At 34.3% G+C, this 11,137-nt stretch overlaps 1 protein-coding gene across 1 annotated transcript in view; it reads left to right on the top strand.

Moving 5' to 3' along the window:
- LOC107025949 (glycogen synthase-like) overlaps positions 1-11,137 on the top strand; it is a 21,540-nt gene that overhangs the window by 1,374 nt on the left and 9,029 nt on the right. Inside the window, exons 2-8 of the mRNA XM_015226756.2 lie at positions 151-675; positions 1,060-1,158; positions 1,247-1,299; positions 5,004-5,061; positions 5,171-5,253; positions 7,490-7,567; positions 10,384-10,463. Coding sequence (XP_015082242.1) covers positions 151-675; positions 1,060-1,158; positions 1,247-1,299; positions 5,004-5,061; positions 5,171-5,253; positions 7,490-7,567; positions 10,384-10,463 — 976 coding nt within the window. The remainder of the gene's footprint in view (positions 1-150; positions 676-1,059; positions 1,159-1,246; positions 1,300-5,003; positions 5,062-5,170; positions 5,254-7,489; positions 7,568-10,383; positions 10,464-11,137) is intronic.

Here is an 11,137-nt window from a genome sequence, read left to right as displayed (position 1 = left end):
GAGGGTGGGGAATGTAGGACTTAAGAACACCCTCTGTTAATAATTGTTGAAAAGGATTTTTTTTTTGATTTTGGGTTAAGAAGCATGCCATCAAGCATTTCTGTTATTTTTTCCAATTATCTCCTGGATTTCAGTTTGTTTCTTCCACAGTTGAAAGCTGAGCAACTAGAAGGCTCAGAGGCTGGTTGCGAATCTGATGGTCTTCGCTGGCCTTCCCCAAGTGATGAAATTCCATTCTGGAAAGGAGACTTTCCATCTTGGGACCTCAGTTCGGATGCTTCTTCTGGAGTGGAGCAGGACTCTGATCTTTTGCACATTGTTCATGTGACGGCTGAAATGGCACCCATAGCAAAAGTTGGGGGTCTAGGTGATGTTGTAACAGGACTTGGACGTGCCTGTTTAAATCGTGGCAATAAAGTTGATGTTATGATTCCTTTCTATGAATGTATTCCAAAGCATTGCATCAATGAGCTAGCCTTGATGAGAACTTACAACTCATATCATGATGGAAACTGGGTTGCCTGTAATGCATATCGAGGAGAAGTTTCGGGCGTTCCAGTGATACTTATTGAACCATCCAACCACTTCTTCAAGGGAAAAAACATATATGGAGGGTCATACAATGAATTAGATGCATACTTATTTTTCAGCCGTGCTTGCCTTGAATGGATGCAGGTATTACAGCCATGAGTTATAAATTGTTTCATGGTAGATGTATAGAAAGATTAAAACTAAACTTACTCCAATTTGAACACTTTGGGTTAATGCCTTCAAACCCATGACTCATTGAGCTATATCTGATTGCACACTAATTATGTACACTTGTGCATATTTTGGGAAAAGTCTGGAAATTTTTTATGTGGTGATGGCATGTCAATACGGTTTGCTCCCTCAATCAAATGTAGTCCTAAGTTTATTTGGTTAGTTGCAGCCTCAATTCAGTAGGTTCTTGATGTCTGAATGTTTCAAATTTGCTCCTGTGTTTTGATTTGATGTCTTCTTCTAGCTTTCATGCAAACAACAGTGTTACTGATTTTCCTGATCAACATCCGCTTACAGGTAATTGGAACACAACCAGATATCATTCATGTACATGAATGGCAGACAGGTGCTTTACCTCTGTTCTACTGGGATATGTACCATTTTCTCTCACTCCAGGTATGATCTGGGCTTATGTTTTTCATTCCTTTAATTGATCTATGCAGATTTATCTATCTGTTTGTTTTAGCATTGACACCTCGTGCAGAAACCGAGAATTGTATTGACTATTCACAACATGGAGCATTATGGAGAATGCAGGTACACTTTTAGTCTGCAAATGAAGGAAGAAATATGGGTCATTTTTCTAATATCTTTATGCTCTGTATGTATCTAACCTCTTCAACGATGGTGTAGTTTAGTCCTAAGAGACCGATGCACACCATAAATTAATCCCCTAAAACATTTAACCAGATGCAACAATCAAGAAACTGCAGAAACAACAAAGGAGACCATATCTAGGACGGTCTGTTGTCCTCGTGTTTCAAATCTCAGTTTGCAGTTGTCTGAATTAGTGTCTATTCTGTATTCTCTTTTAGTATGGATGAAATATGTTAATTGCTGATTATGCCTCGGCGAATAACTTTGGAAGGTATCCAATATAAAGAAAGGTGAGTTAATAATACCCGGATCATCTTGAAATGTAAGACAATGTGTTTACATTACGGGAATATTCTGTTTTCTAGAATTCTCATTGTCAATGGGTGATGATATGCAAGCATTCTGAATAACCTTTATTCATTTCTGCAATCATACCAAGGGAAAATCTCATAGTATGGAATTTCCAATTGGCTTCTTCTATGCTTTTATTGGTTTTAAACTAGGGATGTTTTCAGTATTGATATTGTAATGGAATACAATACTGTACTGATATGTCCGCTTGCTGAAAAAAGGAGTTATTTTACTATTGTCCCAGCTTATCAGGGGGTTAGTGCATATCCAGAAAGGCTCAGTTGGTCAGTAGTAGAAGTTAATTCAAGAGTGAGGGAACATTTGCAACTTGAGATTCATTTTTGCAATCTATAGATGGAAATGGGCCATGGCAGGTGGGAAGAGTGGGTTAAGATTTTCCCTGTGTTGATTGATACTGATAGCTTAACTACAGGAGTAGAATGTTATTGTATTGAATGTAATTGGTGATGTGATATTTTCTTTTCTAGTTTAGTCTTAGGACTCATAGTATAAGTATCCATTCTCACGGGTTGTATATTCATCAAGAGATATAAAGAACTTTTTCTTCTTCTTGAAATCTTCATGGTATTAGAGCCATTGCTGCCTTTTGAGGTGAGTTATCTCCCTTGCAGCACTAGGGTTCCATTTTTATCAAAGAGGCTGAGTTTTCTCATGTTGGTTGGCTGTTCGCTACACAATCTCCTTCTGGTTAGTTCCTTTTGGAAATTTTTTCCTCCATTGGGGTCGCTGGTTCATTCCGAGCCTATCTCTACTAGTTTTTGATTTCTGATCACTGAAATTAGGATTCCGGTGTGGCAGCTAGCTTTCCGGGCAACTTTTCCCGATTTTTTTCGGGGATCTCGGGTTGCAGGCCTATTCCGACCCTTCCCATCCAAGTTTTAGCAGTTCCTGTCTAGGTAGAATTTTTCTGAGATCTTATCCTCAAAAAAAAAAAAAAATAGAATTTTTCTGAGATCAGGAAAATTATATCTCCGGAAGTCCATTTCTGTATTCCTAGTATCTGTATTCAATTTTGATACTAAGGATTATTACTTGTTCAAACTACGGGTGATACAAAAATAGATAATAATGCTATGTCTCAAATTCATGTTGTACAATTGGATGGCGCAGCTACATATTATGTCTTGTCAACATCTTGCTTGTTTTTTTTTATCAATTTTCTATTGATTTGACTATAGCTAGAGTCTGTCACAACGAGTGTTATCTTTTCTCCAGTGATACCCCCAATCAATTTAATAAAAAGCAAGCAAGATCTTGACCAAGCAAGATATGTACCTCCACCATCCAAGAAAAGGAAAGCACGAATTTTCGAGAACAAGTCTGAATATGTAAATTTTATTAAGTACATATGCATCTCCTTAATATTTTTGGTTTAACATGGATATTGCAAATGATATAGAGGCCATGATAGACTTCTTGAGTTCATTACACATATAGCAGTAATGTTGACCTCTAAATATCTTTAAAGAACCTTATGATAGCTGGCTGTATACAAATATCTTTTGACGATAAGCCTTTATGATTTCACCATAGCTTTTGTTTTAATTTCAGATTCATTGTATCTGTCTCGAATCTCTCTATCCAATTTTGTCTAAGTACCCCGAAATCGACTAACCATATCTGGTACGAACTCCAACCCATACCCACATCGTGTTTATAGGAGTGTGACAACAAAAGTGAAGATTCCGTGCAACTTAGATTGTAAATAACCTCCATTGACTAAGAAGGGGGTTGATAAGCGATCATGGGTTGACAAACGACCAAGCAAGAGGTAGATTATCAATAATAGGGTGATAATCCCTCCAAAGAAGTAATTGTTAATCACCCAAGAAGGGAGTTCAAGAAGGAGGTTGAAGAGGATCTTCAACGACCAAGAAGGAGGTTGATTATCGACAATAGAGAAAGAAAAAGGAAAAAACCCCGACAATTTTCTTTTCACATTCTTTAATCTAATACAAGAGTTATCCACCCAATTAAAAATCAACTTGAGGCCATTTACCTAATTGAAGTCATAGAGCAGATTTTTAAATCAAAGCAACCAGTTTAGAAGATTTTAACAGAATGTTGGGGTCGACTACATAAGGAGCTAAGGCTAAAAAATCAACACAACTGAAATTGATCTGCGAAGGTTTAGAATTTTTATTTGTGACACCTCTTTCCTTACCAAAGTATTGATTTGTGAAAATGGGGTGGCGATACACAAAACATAATAATCTAGTATTCCATGAGGGGGGACCAAACACAATGAGATATATTATCACTTTATCAGGCAGAAAATGCAATTTGATACCTCTATAAGTTCTTGTGTTCAAACAATCAGTTGGCATACACATACATAAATTCTCCGAGGACAGAGATTGGATGTATGTGCCACAAGCCTGAAACCTATAGTATATATGTTCCAATTTTAGGTGCAGTTTTGTTGTATGATCAGATTGCACCATTCTTGGAGAATTAATTCGTAATATATCAATTATATATTCATATTCTAACTACTGATCATATTGTTCATAGCCTACGTTCTACGGAAGGAGCTGTTCTTCTGTAGTGTTAATCAAACAATTGAAAATATAGGCTCTCCTCTATTGACTTAATCTTCAACTATTTTTCACTCTCTCCATCCTCCTACCTTGAAGCAGTTGTTCTACAAAAGAGTATGTGATGCATGCATGCAAGCAATGCACATAAACATATACTTTCTATTGTTTGCTCACTTTGGAATCTTTGGTTTGCTTGAATGGTGGTTTCTGTTGTCACATTTTGTAAGAATCAGTCTCTTTCTTACTGACACCCACTTCAGAATTTGGCTGGTTCTCTTGCATGTAGTTTTTGTTGTCATATTCTCTTAAGAATTCTGTTTCTGTCTAAATGCAATTTTTTTTTTGTTTTCCTTTTGTCTTGTTTTATGACTGTAACTGCAGCTGAACTCCAAGTACTATCTCATCAATTTGTTAATATAAGAGGCTAAATAGATTCTTAGTTCTTTCAAATGCTGCAGGGATTTGATCTGTCAAATATACATACTACTTCTCTAACCTTTTTCTGCTCCAGTAGGCCAGTTCATTGCTGGATAACACTTTAGAACCAAACTATGTAATTGACTTAAAATTCTTGTAGTTTTGTTTATCCTTTTTCTTTCTTAATAATCCATGATTCAATCTGCTGGTAAGCTAAAACTAGAAGGATGTTAAGGTAATAGTTGGTATCAGCATCTGATGCAAATAGGTCTTTTAGATTTATCAAATTCTTCTCATGAGCTTCCTCTTTGACAGACAAGAGCAACTCAGTAAGTTTGGTCTTGATGGATCTGCCTATGCAACTGAAGACAAGGTGTCCTCATTTATTTTAGATTTAGCTATCATAATTTGTGTTGTCTATGTTGGTTTTTCAGTTAAAGATCTTATCAGGAATCCAATGCTTCTGTTGGCCAATGTGGCAGGCTGTAGATGATCGCACAGTTGGCCATAATCCAGAGAGGTTAAGTTTGTTGAAAGGTGGTATAGTATACAGCAATGCTATAGTGTAAGTTAGCTAAATCTAGTGTAGCTACTTAGTTTATTTGCCTACAAGGTTTACTCGTTCTTGGTGTAAAAATATTTTTCCCCAATTGACATCGGTCAATGGTAAGTTTAATCAGCTAATTTCCCTTTTCATTATTCCCTACTCTTAACTGTTTTCTTCATAAATTAAATTAATCAGTCGAATTGTTACATCTCCTCCCTTTTCCTCTAATAAGAACTTTAACGTCGCTGCTCATGTTCTTACTTCCTAAAATGGTACATCACCAAATCACCTGAATCACAAGCTGACGTAACAATTAAATCAGAGTCTTGCCTAGATGCCATCCTTGTAGAAGCAGTAGAAAATGTTTTAAAACGAGTTACAAATTGTTTGACTAGTTCAAGTTAGCAAGAGGACAATTTTTGTTTACTCGGGAGTAGGAAATTTTACAACTTTGCCCATATTGACTTCTTCAGCAATTTCTTCATGAAGGAAGGTATTTTTTTATCCCAACTGATAGAGAAATCAATGGAAAAGTGGTGCCTTAGAGACGAGTGCGATTTTGGCCAACTGGAAAAGACCCAAAAATCTGGTTATATTCTTTGGTAAAAGTCAACCTTTAAGACTATCTTCTTATCTGGTAAACGTCCAATGAAATCCAACTATGGTTTTTACCTGTAAGAAACATACTAAGTCCTCAAGTACCCATTTCCATGTGAATGAGACATTTTCTCAACCATAACCTAGTCGCAGGCTCCCAGCTAAGATCAGCCATTGCTTCTGAGACAATTTTGGGTATTTGAAAAGTGGATAAATTTGTAACAAGAACATGATATGAAGGTGAGAAATAGTGATAAACTTATGAAATTGAAATTGTATGAGGATTGCGAATAGACTGGATAACTCTGCAAAGAGGAACTGGAAAAAATCAATTGATGTTTGTTCTCATCTTATATGTCTGCAAAACGCACCTAATGAGTAGTGAGTCATCCTATTCCAAATCTAGAACTTGAATGAGTTTGACCTAGATATAGAATCAAATGAGTAAGAAATAAGGAAATAGTCCCGAAGGAAGTTACATAGACTAAGATAAAGTATTGTTTGTAGTTGGATCATAGTGTTCATAAGATTTTTGAAGACGGGAATGCCTAAATAAACCTAGACTTGCCTTTGTCATGTCCAAAGGTGAGATTCTGCAAAGCTTGTACAACTAAATACAGATCAAGAAAGCTGAAACTGAGTTTGACCTTAATATAGAATCAAATGAGTTCCTCTGTGCTGCAAAATAGAGGATGTCTTCCAATTAACTATGTAACAATAAGTGGGAATATTAACTCAAAAAATTTATTTGCAACTTGTTTTATTCAAAGTGTATTTATCGTTTAACGACAAGAAATACGTGAACATGCTAGATGCAGGATGCCTTGGAATGACGTGAAAGATGAGAAGGATGTGGAAAAAATATTAAATATTCTGTAAAGAACCACACTGATTACAACAGATACCAAATGCAACAGGTTTGAAAGATAGAAAATATTCTGATCTATTTCTACAACAGATACCAAGTGCAACAGGAATAGCTATCCAATAGAACTAACACAATTAGTGTAAACAACTCAATATATGTTGGCCTATTCAGGATTAGCTTTGGAAGACCACTATGTGTTTAGAAAACTAAGATGGCACACTCCAAATAAGACATTTTAGACAGATCTGGGACTGTCTTTTGTAAGTTGGAGATATAGGCATGTTTCAGACGGTTATGAAGTATTTATGATGAGGCACCAAAAGTAAAAACATCAAGGTTTTTCGGACTGAATAACTTATACAAGTCTTGTGACTTAAGTCCTTTTCTATCATTTGCTCCTTGCTAAAGTCGTGCAGATTGGCAGAATTTACTAAACAAATTATTAAACAATTTAGGGTTTTGGTTAGTTTATTAACAGATACAGGATTTTATGGACAATCAGGTGCAAAAACCATTGAAGTTAAATACAAACGAAGGAAAAAGTGAGCTGTACCTAATAACTACAATTTGCTACAAACTTTTTAATGTCTACTTTTAAGTCTGACTCTTTGGAAAAATTCTGAAGTTTTCACTCATAAATCTAATAGAGGCTATCCTGAGCTTGTACAGCTATTGGAATTGCATTTCTCCTGCAACTAAATACAAGATACATGAACTATCTTCATTCATTATGTCATGAAAAACAAAAAAAGCCTATCTTCTTTCTTTAATTTCTCTTCTTAATTTCAGTACAGTTTCACCAACCTATCTCAAGGAGACACTCTGTTCTGGATGGCTTTCTGGTGCTTTGATGAGAAACCGTGATAAGTAATGTCTTCAGCACTTACCGTTAATCTTGTTACATTAAGTTTTGCTTCATTAATCCTGCTTCAGCCTCTCTTTCTGATACTCTGTAGAAATTAGCATGTGACATTTTTAATATCATGCCAATAACTATTAAACTAGGTAATTCGCCCACGCTTCACACGCTCATAAATAATAATTCTATTGAACTTGCAAATGATTTTTTTCTAATATCCATACATAAAAAATGATGGAAAAATAGGTTCTTAAAAAATATTAGCAATATTCTAGGCCTAAGTCATTCCCAGCCCCTTAAAGTTGTCCGCATAATTCAGTTAGACACCTTATCTAAGGTTTGTTCCAATTGAACACCTTTATTAGTTAAAATATATTACTATTAAACATTTTCTGACAATCAATTAAAAATAGAGAGTGAGTGACATACACTCGCGGATGATGTGGTACAATAACCAATAAAAAAAAGACATCTGGCATTGACCCTTTAATAACAATTAAAAAAATAAATTAGAAAAAATAAATAAAATAAAACTACTTTCTTAGCCAAAAAATAAAATAAAATAGAAATATGAAAAGAACCTTTCTTCTACGTTTCTTCTTTGCATAGCAGTCACCCTACCACATCACCTCCATACCCGTCACACACTTCAATAATAATCGTAACTCCACTTTTCCTCTCTCAATTCACACAAGGATTTTGTTTCCCACTAATACACCTGCCCCATCTCCTTTATTCTAAAATTCATCAGCATTGTTGTGCTATTTCTCCAAATCTCACCTCTTCTTTTTTTTTAAACCTTTAATTCAGGTTCACATATTTTTTTAATTCCTCTATTAGGGTTTATTAATTTTTTAACAATTTTAAGAAAATAACTTCAGATTCGTATTAGTCTTGCCGGAAAAAATGGTGTTTCACCGAAATTATTTTTGACACAATTTGATTATTATTATTATTTTATGAAATTCTCTTCTAAAACTCCAAGATAATGCTGATGATATCAAGAATGACGGAACAATGCTAGAAAGAAAGTATATGGGGAAGGGGTGAGGCAGAGGATGGTGGCTTAGGAATTTGGCAGGTAAGAATTCAGTTTCTCTTAAAAAAAAAAAAGTGGAACCAAAACAAAGCGTAAAAGATCTTCTAAAGACCGAAGAAGACAGAGTGCTCTGAAGAAGACGATTGTTGAAGGATAATGGGTTTTGTTTTCCATTTTTTTTATTAAGAGATCCTTGTTGAACTAAATTATTAATTTTAGTTATTTAATAATATATCTAAGTTTCAAGAAATTACAAAATCAACTTAAAAAAAATTAAAAAATAATAATATTGGGATCTATTCACGCGCTCAAGGACAGTGAATTACACTTATCTTGCCACATAAGCATTTTGTGTTTAATGGGTATATGTTTTGAACAATTTAAGTGTTCAATTGGAACATGTCCTAGTTGAGGTGTCTAAGTGAATGATGCGGACAACTTTAAGGGGCCGCCTATGACTTAAGCCCAATATTCTAACATGAATTTGATTATTTTTCATTATCACATAACTCAAGAACCTCTAATGAATGAATTATTCACGAAATAATAAATCATTGGTTCTTTGATCAACATTAAAAAAGGAAAATAAAGAAGTAAACAGGAATATATATACAAAGGTCTTTCGTAATGAAAAGAAACATTTAAGTTGCATAGTGATATATGTCTTATGAGAAAAATAAAAAATTTGTTAATATATTCAAAAAAGAAATTACGCTTGAACATGAAAGCAATTATAATTTTTGAACTTGCATAATGAATTTCTTCAAATTAATAAGTGAGAAATTTTATACCTATGTAAAAATAGATAATAAGTAAGCTGATATATAGTGTGTTTAAGTTATAAAATTTAATATAGAATATCAAAATATGAATTCTTAGAACTGAGTACAATAATTATTTTCTGCACAATGAGTATACGAAATATACGTTATATTCAGTATAACCGGAGACAATAACTTTGCAGAAACACAAACAACAGAGTTTAAACATTTGCTCAAAAACAACAATTAATATCATAAGCATAAATTAATGAGTGTAAAAAAGCATACCAGAATTGTAAAACAAAATGAAATACAGGGGAAAAAATCGAGTCGACTAAATGCACAATGTCCCCTTAAGAAAACTATTCCCCTTTAGTACCAGAGGTTTAAAGAATTACATCCTCTCAGGATGGAATGATTTTCTTCACCAACTTATTGATACAAAAGAGTGGTGTTAGTAAGTCACTCAATTGGAGCAAAGTAAACGAATATTTAATTTTGCGGAAGTAGAAGAAGAAGATTAGAATTTTTATTGTTTTAAAATGAGGAAATCTCACTATTTATAGACAACAAAGGGTGGTGTGAACAAATCTTTATTGTGACTTATCATAAAGGTTACAACTATTTGGAAAAATTAAAACCCTTCGGAAAATTTACAACCTTTCATAAAAGTTGTAACTTTTCATAAAGTCGCAAGTCTTCATTAAAGTCGCAACTTTTCATAAAAATCACAACTTTTGATAAAACTCACAACATTTCATAAAAGTCACAACTGTTGATAAAAGTCGTAACTCTTCATTAAAGTCGCATGTTTTCATAAAAGTCACATCTTTTCATGTAAGAGGAAGACTAGTTTTGGAAATTAATAAATTTTAAAAAAATTCTTACTTGTGGTGGCGCCACGTAGGCAGACCTAGGGTTCTCTTTTATATAAATATATGATTTTTTCTTTTATTACTTTGCTTTATTTTTTTGTATCTGTTTTTCTAATAAAGCTGTTTAAACAAGTTATGCTATCATTCAGGTATTCTGGCATTTTAAATGGGATCGATACTGAAATATGGAATCCAGCAACAGATATTTATTTGCCTGCTAAATTTGATGGTAACTATTTATGTGATGTTGTAGAAGTACTTAGATGTCACTTGCTTTGAGCTACCACTCCATATGTTTTCCCCGTATGAGGGATGCTAATGTTGGTATAGATTCCAACGGATTACGTCTTAATCCAAGGAAATATTAAAAAAGTTCACCTCATTCATGTTGGACGTGCGGAAACACAATGGAGTCTTCATTCTTTCCTTTTCATTTGTTTGAGCAATGTAGTCACGGGGTTCATACAGAGTTAACCAGAAAATTGTCAAAGTCAGTGTTGTCCATCAACTACCCCAGGGATAATAGTATAGGGTGACTTCACATTATATCGTGATACTCATTGATCTAATGTATCTCAATAAAGACAAGCACAGGAAAGGACTTTAATTAAAACCCTACTACACAAGGCTCATTCAGCAGATATATGATTTTTGGTCTCGTATCGTTCTCTAGGTACTGGGTAATGCATAGGGTAAGATAATTATAATTGTTTAATGACAAATCATTGCTACTGCAGGAATTTCTGTTCTCTCGCTGAAAGAAAGGATGCTAATACATGTCAGTTTAACTTTCCATATTATTAGAGACTGTTTAATATCATTACCATCATTATTAACTTACGGCATTGAATGTGATAATTTCTCAACTACATTCACCTATTAAGGGGGGGGGGAGGGGGGGGG

This window comes from Solanum pennellii, chromosome 7 (genome assembly GCF_001406875.1).
Source record: "Solanum pennellii chromosome 7, SPENNV200".
Lineage (NCBI taxonomy): Eukaryota > Viridiplantae > Streptophyta > Magnoliopsida > Solanales > Solanaceae > Solanum > Solanum pennellii.
Note: the sequence above shows the minus strand (reverse complement) of the source record. Positions and strands in the feature narration are given on the sequence as shown.